This window comes from Galeopterus variegatus, unplaced genomic scaffold (genome assembly GCF_000696425.1).
Source record: "Galeopterus variegatus unplaced genomic scaffold, G_variegatus-3.0.2 Scaffold2746, whole genome shotgun sequence".
Lineage (NCBI taxonomy): Eukaryota > Metazoa > Chordata > Mammalia > Dermoptera > Cynocephalidae > Galeopterus > Galeopterus variegatus.
In genome coordinates, this window is record NW_007728857.1 from 105,340 (window position 1) to 125,986 (window position 20,647).

The window sequence follows — 20,647 nt, forward strand, 5'->3', positions numbered from 1 at the left end:
GTTGTCACTGGTAACTGAGTGCAAGGAAGGAAGGAAGGAAGGAAGGAAGGAAGGAAGGAAGGAAGGAAGGAAGGAAGGAACAAAAAAGGAAAAAAATAAAGAGACAGAGAGAGAGAGAGAGAAAAGAAAAGAAGGGAAAGGCCAAAAAAATAAGTTGAATGTTCAGAAGGAGGGGACAAACCTAAGGACACTAGAGATGGGGGAGGAAGGGAGGAGGTTGGGGAGTGACATGATGGGAAAAGGGTGTAAAGAAAAAAATATGATTTTTAATACCAAATATAATAATAATAAAACTTAAATAAAAAAACAAATAAAATAAAATGAAGTTCATGAAGCTGAAAAAGATCTTTAAAAAAAAGAAAAAGGAAAAGAAACCTATTTTACCATGTCCTGCCAGGTGATGTCCTGCCTGCCGGCCACTGTCTGAGGATAAGCAGAGTGGAAGCCACTGTTCAGGTCACACACATCTTCTAGCCTTTCCTCCCAGAGGGGCCTCTTCTCCAACCATGAAAAATTCCATGACGCTGTCCCACACACAATGACACCGAATCCCTCTCTCCTGTTTTCAATGATTGTCCCCAGCCTAAACTAGGGTGCAGCCTCTTGTCAGGTATGAATGTGACCTAGTGTTGATCCAGAGAGGACGCTGCCAGGGACGAGGTCCCTCTCTTATATCAGTGCTGGGACATGATGGCTCACATTTGCCACTTTCACAGATGGAGAACTGGGCAGTGGATCCATAGAGCCTCCTCCAGGACTCCACATCTGCTTAGAGGTACAGCAGGACCTAAGTCAGAGGCAGCAGAGGCCCTGGCTCTGTGCACGTCCCTCCACTCCACATCCAAGGACAGTCTCCCATGGGTGAAACCACAGCCCCCTGATTGACAGTCTGATGGTGGAACAAGGGAGAGCCTGAGCATTTCCTTGCATGCTCGAGCACTGCAGCCAAAACCCATCCAGAGCCACAAGAGCTGAGGACAATCTGCAAAGGCTGACTCTCATCATGAGGACAGGCTCAGCAGCTCCACACACCACCCAGCACCGGGTCACCAGGAACTGGTGGCAGGCACCCAGCCTAGACCTCTCATACTCCAGGACACACATGCAAATGAGCCTAGATGCTGGCAGAACAAAAACCCACCACAAGCTGGGGCAGTGTGGTGTTTTCATCCTGCAGGCACCATGCAGACCCTGGGGTTCCTTCTATGCCTGATAGCAGCTCCCCTGGGTGAGGGTCTTGGGGGGCTGCAGGTGTTTATGGGGTCCTGGGTGTGGGATGGAACAGACTCACCATGACTCTCCTTGTCTCCAGGTGTCCTGTCTGAGCTGACACTACAAGAGTCGGGCCCAGGACTGGTGAAGCCCTCGCAGACCCTCTCCCTCACCTGCACCATCACCGGGGGCTCTGTCACAAGTGCTGGTTGGAACTGGATCCGCCAGGCCCCAGGGAAGGCGCTGGAGTGGATGGGATACATTAATTCTGGTGGTGGTACAGCTTATAACCCATCCCTCAAGAGCCGCATCTCCATCACCAGAGACACGTCCAAGAACCAGTTCTTCTTGCAGCTGAGCTCTGTGACCGACGAGGATACGGGCATGTATTACTGTGCGAGAGACACAGTGACAGGAAGTCAGCGTGAGCCCAGACACAAACCTCTCTGCATGGAGACTTGGTGGTAGGGGGAGCCCAGGTCCCGCATATTACAGAATTTCCACTCAGAAGCAGGTGCAGAGGATACCCTGGGTTTCCTTTCAGAGTTTGGTGTTTCCTTGTCCTGCTCAGCAAAAATCATACTCAGGAACTGTTATTTTTTCTTCATTTGATTCCCTGGTTTCCCTTACCTTAAACTGATTATTTTGAAACAGAAATTAAGTTCATTTTAATTGTAAAATTTACATAATATATATTTTTAATTAATGTATTAAGAATATTCATGATATGCAAAGCTAATTGTCACCCCTCCTGCCCATGATGTGAGGGCTAGATTGATACTGGGGGCATACCCATTACCAGAAATTACTATTGTACCCATTGTCCCCACCCAAGTATCCCTCAACTTCCCTCCAACTCCCCCTCTCGTGTTATATACTGTCACCTCTCCTCCTGGGTGGTAGTTTGTCACCTCTCTCCCCCTGGGTGATGGAGATGCAAATAGGTTTACTCAAAGCCCATTTCTTCTGAGTAGTGAGAAGCCCTGAAGGGGTTAATTTTCCAAGAACCCTCGAGACAGGCATTCCTCCTTGGAAAAATAACACTGGACTGGGATCTACTCCCAGTATTTATTTTCCAGGGCAGGAGGTTACAGAAAAGGAAAACAGGTGGTTACAAAAAGAACAGTACAATAATTGCCATGGCAACACTCATTAATTTGTAAAAAGTTAAGTTGATCCACCAGCAAAAGCTTGTTCTCAGCAAACACTTTTCTAACCCTACAGCAATTTCTTTGTATATTTACATTACAATCAAGTAACTTTCTTAGCATATCAATCAGTAGGTTAACCTGCCAAGGACCTCTGTCCTTCAGCCAGTAATTTTGCTGTGTTACAATCCTTTATCTACATCCGAGACTTTAGCCTGGGGAACTTTTCCTGTCTTTTGCAAGCTTAACATTTCTATATGTAATTTTAAAAAGTTAGGTTATACCTGAAACTACAGGGCTTTAGATGCTAGACCCTGTGAAATACATTTGCTTTATTAATATTAGTGCTCTCTACAATATACAACATTTTAAATATAGTACAGTGTACAGTTTAGTGGCACTTAATATACTCACACTGCATTTTATGATCCACACTGTCTAGTTATAGAACATTTTTGTAAGAAAGTGAGTGGAGATGCAGGGTACCGTTCAAGCTTTATTAAAAAAAGAAATCTGATGGGCTGTGCTCAAAGTAGCAGGCACCCCAGGGCTGCCCTGAAAAGGGGACAGCGCAAGGAGTGAGGGTGGTAGAGCTTATATAGTGTGTCAAGGGCTGGCTGATACCATCAAGGAGGGTCATGATGCTAATGTGGTCAGGGTGGAGAACTGTGTCCTTGTGGAACCAAAAGGGGCTTCTGTTTAGGTCAGGAGGCTTCTCTTAAAGGGAAGGGGAGGGGAGGGGAGGAGGTGGGTGGATCCAATTTGTACTTGGGCTTGTCTAAGGTGGTGCTGGTTATGTTGCAGATCTATTAATTTTCCTCAGACATAAAGGAAAGCCTATACCCTGCAATCAGTCACTTCTCCCATCTCTCTCTCTAAGCCCCTGAAATACACTAAAATATTTTCTATCTCTAAGGATTCACTTATTCTGGATATTTCATATAAATGAAGTTATATAATATGTGGCCTTTTGAGTCTGCTTCTTTAACCTGGCATAATGTCTTCAAAGTTCATTCATGTTGGAGCACATGTCAGTACTTCATTGAATATTATGGGTGAATTGTTTTCACTTGTATTAATTTACCACGTTTGCTGATCAGTTCACCTGCAAATGTGCGTTTGGGATTATTCACTTTTTGGCTGCTGTGACAAAGATGCTGTCAACATTCATGCAAATTTTTGATTGGTCATCTCTTTTCAGTTCTCAGGGCATGAACCTAGGAGTGGAATTTCTGGGACATATGAGAGTTCTTCATTTGACGTTTTAAGGAACTTCCAAATTATTACCAAAACAGTTAGGCAATTTTGCAAACACCAGCACTCTGTACGTTTTCCTACATCTACATATACATGACAACACCTGTTATTTTCCTTTAAGAATTGTAGCCATCTTACTGGTTCTGAAGTGGTGTCATGTGTTTTTATTTGCATTTCTCTAGTGAATAATGAGGTTGATGTTCATTCCTGTATTGTAGTCTATTTACCTTTTTTTCAAAAAATGTGTATTCTATTCCTATCCCATTTTTAATTGAGTTTTCTTCTTTCTGTAGATGAGTTTTATGGGGTCTTTATATACCATATGATGGATAGTAGACCAGTAATGGCTACAGTTTCTGTGGATTAGAACATTTTAGCTCTGCTCCCTCAACACTATATGTGCGAACAACCAGGGAGCACCCCGTTCCCTTTCATTTCCCTCCCAGCCATGTTCCGGTGATGTGACAACATGTGGAATTCTCCATCCCTGACTCATTCAAGCACCAGCAACAGTGAAAACCCTGCCTTTGTGGACATAAAGTCAGGAAGAGAAACCCCCAGGAAGCACATAGTGGAGGGAGCAGCAGGGAGAGGAGCAAGTGGAGAGTAAACTGCTACACCTGTGTGGAGACCTGGCTCACCTCCTGATGTGTGATTGTGTAGCTGATGGGGAAACACAAAGCAAAGGCTCTGAGAGTGACTGTGGGTGCAGACCACAGTCAAGAGTCCAGGCTGTCTCCTGAGAGGTGTGCACAGGGATTGTGACAGATCTGTGCTTCAAAGACTATGAATCCCAAAGTGATATCAGAATGACAATTACCAGCAGGTGGGTCACGACTTGCAGTCTGCATCCAATGGAGATTACAATCTTGTAAAGATGCAAACAAAGGAAAACCAACACTTCCCAGGAAAGTTGAACAAGAGCTAGCATCTCATAACACATTCTGAAAAAGTTTCAGTACAAATTAAAATCACTGATGGACTTCAACTTTGTAATTTAGTTCAGAATTTCTTTGGCTATTTGAGGTCTTCTGTTGTTTTCAAAAAAATTTAGAATTTATTTTTATGGGAAAAGCTCACATTGGTGTTTTGATAATGTTTGTGTTAGATGCTATATTCATTATCCAAATCTCTGAACACACAATAGCTTTCCATTATTTGCATCATTTTCTTTTTATCTTTTTTTCTTTTCATCAGTGCTTCAGAGTTTTCGGTATACAAATCTATAGCCTATTTCGTTAAATTTAGTTCTGAAAATTTAGGTTAAATTTAGTTCTAAATCGTGACTCATTCTATTCTAAATGGTATTGTTTTATTGATTTATTTTCTAAGTCGTTAATTGTTTGTGTATAGGAACACTGCTGACATCTGTGCATTGATTTTGTATCATGCAACAGTACTTGATTTGTTTATTAGTTCTCACAGTTATTAGGCAGAATCTTTAAACTTTTTATACATGAAATCATTTAATCAGCAACAGAAACAGATTTTATTCTCCTGTGCTATGTGGATGTCATTTATTTATTTTTATTATCTCATTGCTCTGGCTACAACTTCCAGGTCTACATTGTAGACAATTGGTGACAGAGGGTTTTCCTGTCTTGTTCTGATCACATATAACAAACCTTCAGCTTTCATGGTTAAGCATGTTAGCTGTGGGGTTGTCATATATGACATTTAATGTAGTGAGGAATTTTTTTTCTATAAGTAATTTGTGGAAATTTCTTATTATTAAAAAGATGTTCAATTTTGTCAAATCTATTTTCAGCATCTGTTTAGATCATATGTGTTTTCCCCTTCATTCTGCAATGTGGCTTATCACATTTATTAACTTGCTTATTTTGAACCATCCTTGCATCTCAGAGGCATCTCTACCTCTTAATTAATCATGGTTCAAAATATATCATAATGCTAACGTCATCAGAACAAACGTAGGCTGGCTATCTGAGATCTTCATAATTTTTTAACAAAGGTGTTCATCACTGTTATTCACTGTGATGCTTTTGCCACATCTCATAATTTTGTTACTTTGTCTTTTAATTTTTATTTGTTGAAATATTTTTGAAGTCACATTGTTATTTTCTCTTTGACACAATGTTTCTTCACATATGTGTTGTTTATTTTCCACACATTGCAGAATTATACCTTTTTATTACTATTGAAGTTTAATTAAATTTCAATGAGGTCAGAAAAGACATTAGATCAATTTTAATTTTCTTAAATTTGTGAAGAGTCATTTTGTTACATAACATGAAAATTATCCTGTATAGTGTTCCAAGTGTGAGTGAAAATTGTGTATAATTTTGCTGTTGGGTGTAAAGATTTATTTGTGTTTTATGTTCATTTTGTCTATAACATTATTCAAATCAGTGGTTTCTTTTTTTATTGAAACACATTGATTGCATATATCTGTGAGTTATAGCATTGAATATCAATAGCTGTGTGCAATGGAGGAGCAGTTGCTTTCAGTATAGTTAGTTACTTGGTTACAGAGTATTCTGCAATGAACAGAAGCTCTGCTGTGGCAGTAAAAGTTCATACTAGTTTGGTCTGTGAGACATGACACAGAAGACTAATATAAATCACTGGCCTCTCACAAATGTTATTTAACATTCCCCTCCAAACGTTGGTCAGGCTCTAACCTGCATGAGACTGTGAACAACAGCTCCCAGTCAAAGTCATCCTGGAGTTTCAATCTCAAAACATTATTTATAGATCATGGTGTCCTCATGATCACATGTTCTTTCCAATATTTTTAATTACTAAATTGATTACTTTTAAACATATTGATTATGCATATTTGAGGGTTACAGAGTTGAATAGCAATACATTACACAATGTGTGAGGATCAATCAGGGTAATTATTGTATTTATCTTTACAAAACCAAATCACTTCTTTGTGATGATGACATTCTAACTCCTCTCTTCTAGCCATTGGATAACATGCAGTAAATGAAGGTTAATTACATAGGCCTAACCCAAATGTACAACCACGGAACTTATTTTTTCTATCGGGCTGGCATGTGTCCATAAACAAACTACTCGTTTTTCCCCAACCTCTTTCCTTCTTCTAGTAACCACAGGTCTGCTCTGCCCTTCTGAAATGTAATATTAGTATCAGAATTATTGTTTCTTCCACACAAACACATGGAAATTAAACAACATTCTACTTAATGATATATGGGTCCAAGACAAAATTAAACAGGAAATCAAAAAATTTCTTGAAACTAATGAAAATTATGACACATCATACCAAAACCTGTGGGATACTGCAAAAGCAGTATTAAGACGGAAATTTATCACATTAAATGCTTACTTCAGAAGAATGGAAAGATGGCAAAAAAACAACCTAACAATTCACCTTAAAGATCTAGAAAAACAAGAACAATCCAAACCTAAAGGTAGTAGATGAAAAGAAATAATTAAGATCAAAGCATAATTGTATGAGATAGAAAGCCAAAAAACAATGCAAAAGATCAATGAAACAAAAAGTTTGCTTTTTGGAAAGATAAATTAAATTGGCAAAGGTTTAGCAAGATTAATTACAAAAGAAGACAGAAGACTCAAATAACAAAAATTAGAAATGAAAAAGGTGATATTACAACTGACACTTCAGAAATACAAGGAAACATCAGAGACTACCATAAACACCTATATGCTAACAAATTTGAAAATCTTGAGGTAATGGATAAATTTCTGGATGCATACAAACTTTCAAAACTAAGCCAAGAAGATATAGAAAATCTGAACAGATCAATAACAATAAAAGATATTGAAGCTGTTATCAGAAGGCTCCCAACAAAGAAAAGCCCAGGACTGGATGGGTTCACTGCAGAATTCTACCAAACCTTCAAAGTGGAACTGATACCAATTCTCTACAAACTATTCCAAAAGATTGAAACAGAGGACATTCTCCCAAACTCATTCTATGTGGCAAATGTCACCCTGACAACAAAAGCAGGCAGAGAGGCATCAAAAATAGAAAACTACAGGCCAATATCCATGATGAATATACATGCAAAAATCCTCAATAAAATACTAGCTAACAGAATACAGCAACACAAACAGAAAATTATACACCATGATCAAGTGGGATTCATCCCAGGGATGCAAGGTTGGTTCAACATATGAAAATCAATAAATGTAATACACCACCTCAGTATAAACAAAGACAAAAACCATATTGTCATCTCTATAGATGCTGAAAAAGCATTTGATAAAATTCAACATCCTTTCATGATAAAGACTCTCTACAAGTTAGGCATAGATGGAAAGTACCTCAACATAATTAAAGCCATATATGGTAAGCCCACTGCCAATATCATCCTGGATGGGGAAAAGGTAAAAGCTTACTCCTTAAGAACAGGAACTAGACAAGGGTGACCACTCTCACCACTCCTGTTCAACATAGTGCTGGAAATACTAGCCAGAGAAATCGGAGAAGAGAAGGAAATAAAGGGCATCCAGATTGGAGAGGATGAAGTCAACCTGTCCCTTTTTGTGGGTGATATGATCCTATATATTGAACAGCCTAAAGCCTCTACAAAACAAAACAAAACAAAACAAAAAACAAACAACCCCCCCTCCCCCGAGTTGATAATTGATTTCAGCAAAGTTTCATGATACAAAATCAACACAAAAAAATCAGTAGCATTTGTGTGATCCAACAGTGAATCTACAGAAAAAGAAATCAGGAAAGCTTGCTCATTTACAATAGCCACCCCCAAAATAAAATACTTAGGAATAAAGCTGACCAAGGATGTGAAAAATCTTGATGAAAAGAACTACAAAGCACTGTTGAGAGAAATTAGGAGGACACAAGAAGATGGAAAGATATCCCTTGCTCTTGAATTGGAAAAATTAACATTATTAAAATGTCCATATTACCCAAAGTGATCTACAGATTCAATGCAATCCCCATAAAAATTCCAATGACATTTTTCTCTGAGATGGAAAAAGCTATCCAGACATTTATATGGAAAAACAAAAGACCACGCATAGCCAAAGCAATCCTGAACAAAAAATAATGATGGAGACATAGCACTACCTGACTTTAAACAATATTACAAAACTATAATAACCCAAACAGCATGATACTGGCAGAAAAATAGGCAAACCAATCAATGGAATAGAATAGAGAAACCAGAGATCAATTCATGTGTCCACAGCCATCTGATCTTTGACAAAGGCAGCAAATTTACATACTGGGGAAGAGACTGCCTCTTCAGCAAATGGTGCTGGGAAAATTGGACACTCATATGTAGGAGAATGAAGCTAGACCTGTACCTCTCACCACAGACAAAAATCAACTCAAAATGGATTAATGAATTAAATATACATCCTGAAACAATAAAACTCCTTAAAGAAAACATAGGTGAAACACTCCAGGAAGTAGGAGTGAGTACAGACTTCATGACTAGGACCCAAAAAGCACAGGCAAATATAGGAAAAATAAACAAATGGGATTATATCAAACTAAAAAGCTTCTGCAAAGCAAAAGAAACAATCAACGTAGTAAGAAGACAACTGAGTGGGAGAAAATACTTACAAAATATACATCTGACAAAGGATTAATATCCAGAATATATAAGGAACTCAAACAACTTTACAGCAATAAGACAAATAACTCAACTTTAAAAAAGCAAAGGAACTGAATAGGCATTTCTCAAAGGAACATCTATAAATGGCCAACAGACCCATGAAAAAATGTTCAACCTCACTCAGCATCTGGGAAATGCAAATCAAAACCACTTTGAGATAGCATCTCACTCAAGTTAGGATGGCTAACATACAAAAGACTGAGACTGATAAGTGCTGGTGAGGTTGCGGAGAAAGAGGAACTCTCATACACTGCTGGTGGGGCTGCAACATGGTGCAGCCTCTATGGAAAATGGTATGGAGGTTCCTCAGACAATTATGGATTTATGTACCATGTGACCCAGCTTTTCCACTGTTGGGACTATCCACAGAGGAATGGAAATCATCATGCCAAAGGGATACCTGTACTCCAATGTTTATTGCAGCTCTATATACAACAGTCAAGAGTTGGAACCAAGCCAAATGTCCATCTTCTGATGACTGGTTAAGGAAACTGTGGTATATCAACACAATGGAATACTACTCAGCTATAAAAAAGAGCAAAATACTACCATCCACAACAACATGGATGGACTTGGAGAAAATTATATTAAGTAAAACAAGTCAGGCATAGAAAGAGAAATACCACATGTTCTCACTTATTTGTGGGAGCTAAAAATTAATAAACACATAAACAAATTAAGGGTAGGGGGGGGAAGAAGACAGAATAACCACAAAAATTCCTTGAACTATTTAAGTCAAGTAAACAGATATAATGTGGGTTGGAAGGGAAGGGGTGGAGAGGAATGGATAAAGGGGCATGATAAAAATTACAATGTTTATGGAGAAGTGAAATAAATAAAATAAAATAAAATAAAATAAAATAATTATTGTTTCTTTCTTTTGTTTTTCCTTTATTTCTTTTCTTTCTTTCTGTCTGCATGAGCGTGTGGTATTTCTCTTTTTGTGCCTGTCTTATTTCACTTAACATGATTTTCTGCAAGTTCATCCATGTTGTGAATGACAAAATTTAATTTTGTTGAGGCTGAGTAGTATTTCATTGTGTGTGTGTGTGTGTTTGTATACAAAACTGTCATTATTCAATTATCTGTTGATAATTTAGATTTGTTCTTTATCTTGCCTATTATGAATAGATGTTGATAAACATGAACTGCAAATTGTTCCTTTCGCATGATGATTCACGTTCCTTTGGACATATACCCAGTAGTTGGATTACCGGATCCTATGGTGGTTCCATCTGTAGTTGTTTGAGAAATGGCCATTATGTTTTCCATAACAGCTGAACTAACTAATAGTTCCACCAAAAGTGTAGAAGTGTTCCCATTTGTCTGCATCCTCACCAGCATTTGTTATTCCGTGTCTTTTTGATTATAGCCAGTCTAACTGGGGTGAGGTGATATCACGATGTGGTTTTCAATTGTATTTCGCTGATGCTTAGTGATGTTCAGCATTTTTTCATGACTGTTGGCCATTTGTATGTCTTTTTTGACAAATGCATTTTCAGCACCTTTGTCAATTTTTAGAATATATATGTACATATATATATGCTTTACATATATATGTACATATGTATTTTACTGTGAAGTTGTTTGAATTCCTTGTATATTCTGGATATTAGTCCTTCTTGGATGAATATTTTGTAATTTTTTCCCTATCTGTAAGTTGTCTTTTCATTCTGTTGATTGTTCCCATTGCAATGCAGAAGATTTTAGTATGATATAATCCCATTTGTTTGTTTTTCCTTTTGATTCTATTTGATGTCTTTTGTTGTTCCATGTGAATGTTAGGATTGTTTTTTCTATTTCTCTGAAGAATGCAATTGCATTGAAACTGTATATACTTTTGGGTAGTATGGACATTTTCACATTAACACTTCCAAACCATGTAAATGACATGGCGTTCCGTCTGTTGGTGTCCTATTTAATTTCTTTCAGCAGTTTTTTGTAGTTCTTGTAGAGATCTTTCACTTCTTTGGTTAAATATATTCCTAGGCATATTATTTTGGGGTGAGTATTGTAAATGGGATTGCTTTTTCAATTGCTTTTCTGATAGTTTGTTCTTGGTGTATTAAAACACTACTGTATTTTACATATATTGATTTTTTTCCAGACTATTTCATGGAATATGCTTGTCACTTCTAAGAGTTCTTTGCTAGATTCTTTAGGTTTTTCTTTATATAAGATCATGTCATCTGCAAAAGGGAACAATTTGACTTTGTTTTGGCCAATTTGGTTTCCCTTTATTTCTTTGTCCTCTCTGATTGGTCTGGCTAGCTCCTCTGATACTATGTTAAATAGGAGAGGTGAGAGTGGCCATCCTTGTCTTCTCCCTGCTCTTAAAGAAAAAAAAAAAAACTTTTGGTTTTTCTCTATTCAGGATGATGTTTTTGGTGGGTTTGTCATATTTGGCTTTTACTAGTTTTTATTTATTTTTATTTTTTCCTGCTATACATAATTTGTAAAGAGTCTTTATCATGAAGGGATGGCGTATTTTATCAAATGCTTATTCTATGTCTCTTGAGATGAACATATGACTCTTGTTCTTGATATTTTTTAAATTTTTGATGTAATGTATCATGTTTATGAATTGAGTATATTGAACCATGCTTGCATCCTTTGGAAGAATCCCACTTGCTCATGTCAGGGTTCTCATTGTGGTTGCACTGACTAGGCATGGCTTTGTATGATTGGCTCTCGTCAGGGAGACCCTGGCCCATCTCACAGGCATCTAAAGGGTTCCTGTGTGATGGGGGAACAGGAAATCCCACAATGTGTGCACTTCCCAAATCTACACTGGCATTGTGTTTACTTTTCTTCTGCATGACAAAGCAAGTCACAATCCTAGGTCCAGGGTCAGTGTAGAGACACTACCTACATGTAAGATACAGGCAAGAAGTACATATTTCCTGCCCATTACCATTAACACTAGCCCGTGTGTGTGTGTGTGTGTGTGTGTGTGTGCACGTTTACCTGCATTATTAGCTGTGGAGTGGGCTCTGAGACCCATAATTCTGTAGACTCAGGTGTTCTCTGCTATGACCTTCTGCAAGATAAGCCTGAAGGAGATAAGAGACTCCCAACCCCCAAGAATTTCTGGACTCACCGTGAGTGTCAACTATGTCACTGCATCTGCCAGCTCCAGGGAACAGGCTCCCAGGTAGTTTTATAAAACATTCACTTGTTTTTTCTCTACAGAGCATTTGGGTTTAGTGAGACTAATTCACTATCTTGAGAATTGCTGACAAAAGCATACGGTGTCCCTGAAAGAACACTCTGAAGCTGTGGCACAGACCTTTAATACTGCAGGAGAGACGCTGTGAGGCGAACACACCCTGAGCCCAGACAGGAGCCTCCCCTGTAGGGCAAGCACTGGGCTGCAGAGGGTGCTCAGGACACGCCCAGCACAGGCTCCAGCAGGGGCAGAGGCGGCTGGGGAGAGGCTTCCTGTCAAGGCCTGGAACTTCATCTTTCAAAAATACTGACATAAATGCAAATATTTAAAGCATTGCAGATGTTCCTATAATATTTTATTTTACTGGGAACATTCAGCTGAAAAGATAATGCAAGGAGAGCAATATTTAGAAGGAATTTTTGGTTCTTGTAGGTGTCTCACTAGTAAAATTCTGGAGTACAGGGATGCCTTCATTAATTCAAACGGTGCAGAATTTTGGGTGACACACTAATCGCAGTAATAGGGCATTCAGATTTCAAGTCTAGTGATGTTACCTGGCCTGGGTGTTTGACAGAAAAGTGGTGATTCAGAGATGGTGATTCAGAGATGGTGGCAGATGAATGAACCTGAGTTGATCATAAATAGATTAGTGATATGAGGAACAATGTGCATGAATGGTAACTATGTAAATACTGTGTAAATTTTATTATGAGGAGTTGGGGATAAGATTCAGATTTAGTCAAAACACAATTTTCAGGCAATATTTTGGAAAATGTTTGCGTATGAATTGCCCCATTCAACGTGCCCCATTCAAATTCTTGTCAATATAATCAGGGACCCAGCCCGGGATCACACATTCCATGGTTCTTCTGAGAATCAGGAGTCTTTCTACTGAACAGCCTGGGATCTTAGGTCACCCAGAGAGGTGAAGGGGAAACAAAATCAGAAGTGCCCAACAGATCTCACAGTCACCCATGAGTCCTGCTGGACACTCATGTGGAAAGGCCAGTCGTCACTCTCTCTCAGTTACAGAGGGCTGCTCTGGTGCCTGGTGAGACCAGGATGGGGTCAGTGCAACAGCTCAGCAATAGAGACACTGACAGGCTCATAAATGATCGAGGTGGTCTCCATAATACTCAAATGTGGGTTCACAGAGAGGAGCGTGTCCTGTGGGGTCTTGTTCCTCAGAGAGGGGAGCTCTGCCTGCTCTGAGCTCAGGGGTGAGGCAGGAGATGCATGTCCTCAAGGTGGATTAGGACCTGGACCCTCAGCATCTCACTGTTGCATGGCCCATGTGCCATTGGTCTTCTCCTCTGAGGCCGAGATAGTTATTGAACTATAAAATATTCTACCTCATGAATATGCAAATGACCTGAGTTCTGCTGAGGTAAATACAGATGTGTCTGTGTCCTGAGAGCATCCAGACAGCCAAGTAATTGGGATATAGGAGTGGCTCTAAAAGTTTCTGAGCTTTTATATTTTAATGGTTTTTCCGGATGATGTGAGAATCCTCTTTGTTTGCAGAGTGTTCACAGAAATGCACTTCTCCAAAATCATGTGTGCTTATTCCTGTTTTGGCTAATTTATGAGCTGTAATAAGTGAAATAATTTCTGTCATCTGGAGTTATTTTACATAAGGCAGAGGATCTTAGTTTAATGTAAACATAACATTGGAATTGCTATTCCCAGTTAATAAAATAACCAGTTGTGTTATAATGGCATAATTAATAAAGCAAAAAAAATATTTCAAGGTTCTCAATGTGAGTCTCTAATAAATCTAAGAATTTGCAGAATTGCCATAAATACGATAAAACTATTTTGAGCTCATAGCATTTATTCACAAATTCTACCTGTATTACTAACAACAAAGTAATTTGTAGCTCACCTCGAACTCAGGTTATTTTTCAAGTCAGTTATTCATTTTTCTTTTAATCTTAACATCTCTAGATAATTATGTGCTGCTATTTCAGCAGAAAGTAAACAGAGGTGACTGGAACTGACTAAACAATGACACAAATCACAAGGTATTGAAACAAGAAGACCATATTAGAATGGATCCAGACTTAGGTATTTCAACAGTTCATGTATCCAGTTAATTAATTTTCTCATTGTTAGATACTAATACACTTCACAATTTAGCTTCACGACACAGTTCGCTCTTATCAAGTGTGGACATGAATGACTTTCCAGTCACACACAGATATGATGATATATTGTTTTATACAAGAAAGGAGATGATTCTTCTGAAATGCCCTTCTGAAGAATCAGGAAAGCCCCAGCAGACCACAGACCATCTCTCCTGCCTCCATGAGTAGAACTGTGTCATGTGTCCACATGGACAGAAGTCCCTAATGGGAACAGTAAAAAAGCACCAATGAGGCTGCCCATTTTTGTCATATAAAATCACTAGAGACTAATGCCATGGTTCACCTTGAATATATTTATGTAATTTATGTGTAATTACCCCAAAGTCATTATGTACATCCTCAATAAAAAATTTCTAGTCATGACTGAGTTTCAGGTATACCGATGGTCCTCTATTTATTATGCAGTTGCATCTCAATGAACCCATTATAAGCTGAAAATATTATCAGTCAAATATATTTAACACTTTGGTATATGTCAAGCAGTACGGGTCTAGTTTCATTCTTCTGCATATGGATGTCCAGTTTTCTCAGCACCATTTACTGAAGAGGATGTCCTTTCCTCAGTGTGTGGTCTTGGGACCTTTATCAAAGGTCAGTTGGCTGTAAGTATGTGGATGTTTTTCTGGGTCCTCTATTCCATTCTATTGTTCCATGTGTCTATTTTATTGCCAGTACAATGCTGTTTTGGTTGCTATACCTTTGTAGTTTAATTTGAAGTCAAGTATTGCAATGACCCCAGCTTTATTTTACTTTTCTCTTGCTCTAGATTGCTTTGAGTATTTGGTGTCTTTTGTTGTTCCCTATGACTGATAGGACTTTTTTTATATGTATGTATGATACTTTGAAGTGTGTCATCACCCCTTTGTTTGCAATGCATCCATTTGCCGTGTACTACTCCAGAAGCAAACTTTCTATGTGTATATATGTATGTGCTCATGTGTTTAGAATTTTGACAAGCTCACATTATGTAATTTTTGTCGTATGACTGATTGGAAACACAAAATAAAGCAGTTTTTTATCAACTGAAAGAGCTGTAACATTTTGCCAATGGATTATATCAAGACATAGAGAAAAGAGGCAGGTGGTAAATAAAACACCTTTGAATCCTCTGAAGAATGGAAGGAAGTTGAAAAAAAAAATCACCCCTGGAGATGTCCTGAGCCCTTAAGGTTTGTTTCATGGCCATGTTCCACGTTCAGAAAATTCTCAGGATTATCTTGTTGACTAGTTACATATGACCAAAAACAATATTAGCTCTCTTTGAAAAGATTCACCACCACTGCTGATTTAACATAGTAACCAATTTGTCTATATCAAGCAGAGGTGATTCACAGAAACATTTTTTTAAATTTTGTTTTATTTTATCAATATACAATGTAGTTGATTATTATGGCCCATTACCAAAACCTGTTTTCCCCCTGCCTCGCCCCCTCCCAACAACCATAACAACTTCAAGGAATTGTAATTGTTGTGTTGTGTCTTCTCCTCCCCCCAGGTTAATTGTGTATTTATTTCTTTATTTTTAGCTTCATGAAATGAGTCAGGCACAGAAAGAGAAATCCCTTATGTTCTCACTTATTTGTGATAAAAAGAAACATTTATCTAATATTAACTTGAAATTGTCTGTAGCCATCAAGCAGCTTTCTTGAGAACACCGATTTTCTGTAAGGACAGAGTATCTGCTGATCCCAGGACACCTCTCACAACTCACACCTGGTTACAGATGACATCCAGATGGCCTCACCAGCTGCAGAGCCCTGAGGTGGACAGTCCCATGGGTGGCAGGAATCAGACAACAGACAGGGAACAGCCTGAGTATTCCAGTAAAAACCATCATCCCTGGTGTCCTAAGTGGTCAGAGGACACATACAAATATCTCTGATCCTGAAAATTTGGAAACAGACCTGAAGCACAATGGAGATAGGAACTTTGCACTGAAAACACTTTTAGGGAAAAATTAATAAATTACATAAGCAAATACGTTGGGTTTTCTACTTAAGATCCTGGACACAGGACAGCAGGGTGTGCTTGTCCTTTCAATTGAGTATCAGCATTAGCAGAAACATTTTTAAACAATCATTTGTGCCTTCCCTTTAAACACAGTCATGCTCTAAATTTATCAGGAATATTGAATGTGAACTTCCAAGGGCTGACGATGTAATACACTAATAAAAAATCAACCATTGTCAATCTCACTTTTGTAATTAAAGAGGAAATTAAAAGTGTTACTGAGTATTTTTAACCTTTTACTAGTTTCTTCATGACACTGTGACATTTGAAGGTGAATTGGATTATCCCATGTTAGAAAGTCTGATGGGAAGATCCTGAGCAAAGTATAACGTGGTGATTGATTTGTTACCAAGTACCAGAGCCCTGCAGTTTAGGGCATTATCTTCAGACATAATTGAACTTCAATAAAGCCTCATCATAACATCTGTGTTTTTATGTCAGCTTTGTTCCGACAGGTATTTCCATTGCTGATTGCAGGTCATGCATTCCCAACCATCTTACATTCAAATACTTACAAACTTGCACTGCAAATATTGCTACAAGCATGCACTTTTTGCAATAGAAGCTCTCATTTTGCCTTTTACTTCTTTTATTCAATATATTTTTATTTTCTATTTTATTTTATAGGTTATGAATATTCATAGGGCACAAAGCTTACTGTTGGCACTTGTGGCAAGATGTGGTTGCCGGATCAATACTATTAGCATGCCCATTACTATGAATTGTGATTATTCCTCATGTCTTCCAGCCAATTAATCCCTGACGTCCTTCACCCTCCGTCTTGTCTCCACCCCATTTCGTAACCTCAGGTCTGCTCTGTCCCTCTGCAAGTCCAATGCACCCTTGTGGCTTTTCTTTCTTTCCTTTGTTCTCTCTTAACTCTCACTTATGATGGAGAACATGGGGTATATTTTCCCCTTTGCTTGGCTTATTTCACTCAACATTATTTTCTCCAAGGTCATCCATGTCGTTGTGCATGGTCGAACTTCATTCCTTTTCATGGCAGATAAATTTAACACAGTTACGTGCACATTTTGACGTGGCGGGGTGTGTTACTTTTTGATCTCTAAGGTTATTCTCAATCCATGACCCCCTTTCTTCCTTGCCTTGTAGGTCTGATTATTGAACATTTTACCTTTTTTCACTGTGATAGTTTTCTCTTTCCCACCCCTTGTCTCTCTCTCTCTCTTTCTTCTATATTTGTGTTTCACAAGAGAATAACTTACAAATCTGTGTCCTATCCAAGTCTAGTGATGCTCAGAATTTTGATCCCTACAATTTCTAAATCCATGAGATAAAATCTCAACTCACCTCTCTGTTGGTCTCCAATGCCATTGCTGTTTAGTAATTTATTTATTTTTTGTTGTTGCTTAGATTTGCATAGTGATTCATTAAACATATCAATATTGCTCATTATGGTTATTATTTGTATACTCATTGTATTTAATATTGCTTCATTTAAAGCATAATAAAATTGTCTCTGCTAGTATTTTTTCTCACTTCTCTGACATTCTATAAGACATTTTTTTTCTTGAATATATTTTATCCATTCAGTGGTGTGAGAGTCCTGCTTAATGAATTTTAATATTGCTTTTTCTTGGGCTGGCCCGGTGGCGCACTGGAGAGTGCCCCGCTTGGGAGTGTGGCGGCGCTCCCGCTGAGGGTTCGAATCCCATGTGGAGACCGGTTCCCGCTCACTGGTTGAGCATGGTGCGGGCGCAACCCCGAGGGTTGCGATCCCGTTGCCGGTCCCTGGTACGGGCGCGACACCGAGGGTTGCGATCCCATTACCAGTCAGTAAAAAAAGACAAAAAGGAAAAAAAAAAAAAAAAAAAAAAACTAAAATATTGCTTTTTCTTAAAATAATTAAAAAAATAGATCCATCCACAGACCACACTCCTATTGCAAGTTAATATGCAACATGCATATGAGACTAGTAGGATAATTATTATACAAGGAACAGCGGCGATTCACTCTCCACAGCACACAGGGCTGTCCTGCTGAATCTGTACCTTGGGAGATTCTTCCTCTACATGGTGACATATTCAGAACAGGGCTGTGAAGTTTCACATTTGTGTATGTTACAAGGAATTTCTCAGCATCAATCAGAGGCATCGTTCAAGTTAGATTTTTCCAAAAAGACCAATGGTGAATGTGTGTGTGTGTGTGTGTGTGTGGTGACATATGGTTAGTGTGTTACCCTCCAGTTCCCCCAAACACCTGTTGTCCTCTTCCATGCAGAGATGACAGATAACATATATTTTTGATCTTTTGATGCAAGTCAGGACCGTAAGATTAATTAAGCCAAAGGAAATGTACACAGATGTAACACACACACTCACAGCCTGGATAATTAAATTAAAGTTCAACAGGTACAAAGCTTCCATTACACAGGATGAACAAGTTCTGGGGATCTGCTCTACAACACTGCACCCACAGTTAACAATACCGAATTGTGCACTTACAATGTGTTAATAGAGAAGAGGTCGTAGTAAGTGTCTTTACAACAATTAAAAAATAGCCCACCTGAAATTCACATTCCCTCTCCTTCTGTTTTCTGTTAAGTATCAGTCCACAAGCTGTAGATTCTGGGTCCCAAACCAGTGGAAGTCTGGGTTCCTGAGTGACTTTATGAATCAGACACCTCTTCTCACTGCAACTTCCCTCCTGAACACATTAGAATAGAAATGAGCAAACAGTAGATATTTGTTTTTGAAACTTTATTCCACTGAGATGCTGGAGTGTTTGCTACACTAGGCAGGACATCCTGATAAATTATCCTGGGCAAATCGACATGGGCACCTTGGGACTCTGTAGAGTCAGCTGAAGGTTTAGAAACAAACCAAAACAGAGTTGCACATACACCTAGTTATTTTAAATCTCCTCTCTGATAATTCCAAAATCTGTGTCATATCTTATCCTGGTTCTGATACTTGCTTTGTCATTTCAGTGTGTTTGTTTTCCATTGTCCGTTTTCAGGTCTTTTAACATTTTGGTAAAATTCCAGCAAAATTCATGCGTTAACAAGAACTGAAGAATCAGCCCAAAATTGTCCATCAGCAGCTCCTGTCTTATAATCCATTCAGGAGACTTCAAGGGCTGTCCCTCCATGACATGGACCTGCTCTTGGGACTGAGAGGGGGCTCACAGGAGTAGACACAGCACAGCATCCAGCACAGCCCCTGGCCCCTTTCTCTGTGGTGGGTGGCATCTCAGAGGGCAGTGACCACAGTCATGGAGTGGCTGTCATGGGCCCCAACACAGAGACATCAAAGGGAAGCGTGCTTTTAAAACTTTCATATTAGGGATTTTATTACTGCTTGTATGTTAACCGTTATGACTGATATGTTCACAAGCGGGGATCTCTGATGAGATTGTAGGACTAAATGAAAGAATTACATCAATAATTTAAGCGTGAATTGAATTTCTGTTTAAAATTTGAAAACATTAGAAGCACAGGATTTACCTTGGGAAGGGGGCATTTAAAGAGTCCATTTGTCTTTCCCAAACAGTGAGAATCAGTTTCCTGAGTCATGTACAGGGTGCTGTATTTTGTAGAGTCCCTCTGAGTTCTGATGTGCTGTGTCTTGTATCATATGGTGGACGGAGCTCAAAGCAAGCCTGGAACTCATGGAACAGCAACAATGTAACAATGTAACAAGCTCTCAGGTGTGATGAGAACCACATGACAGGAGAGGGTACAGGGAAAGAAAGCAGGGGTTGTGCTGTGATCAGAGCTGTAAAAGCACAACCCAGAGCCTGAGTTTGCGGGAAAAGTTGGGCTGGGACCAAGACAAGGCACAAGAGAAGGTAGAAGGAAGGTAGATCTGGGCTAAGAAATCTGGGGCCACATTTTGGAGTGTTCTTTCACATCTGATAATTATATGTCAAGTAATTTTAAGAAAATAATAGAATATAGGCACGTCAAAAATGCAGAAGTCCCACCTCAGTTCCTCACCGCTTATAAGGACAAAGCTCTCCCACATGCAAATTTCCCTTCAAACTCTAGGGTAAATGTAGACACATGGGCGGTGGAAGCTCACAGGTCTGTCCTCAGACAGGACTCAGGTCTCTGGGGAAGGCAGAGTTGAGATCTAATAGAAG

At 38.9% G+C, this 20,647-nt stretch overlaps 1 gene segment (V, D, J or C); it reads left to right on the forward strand.

The window, feature by feature from the left end:
• The first annotated feature begins 1,182 nt into the window (after positions 1–1,182).
• LOC103598805 lies at positions 1,183–1,680 on the forward strand. The segment is given in 2 exon segments: positions 1,183–1,228; positions 1,313–1,680. Coding segments are annotated over 2 exon segments (414 nt in total).
• Positions 1,681–20,647: the final 18,967 nt, after the last annotated feature.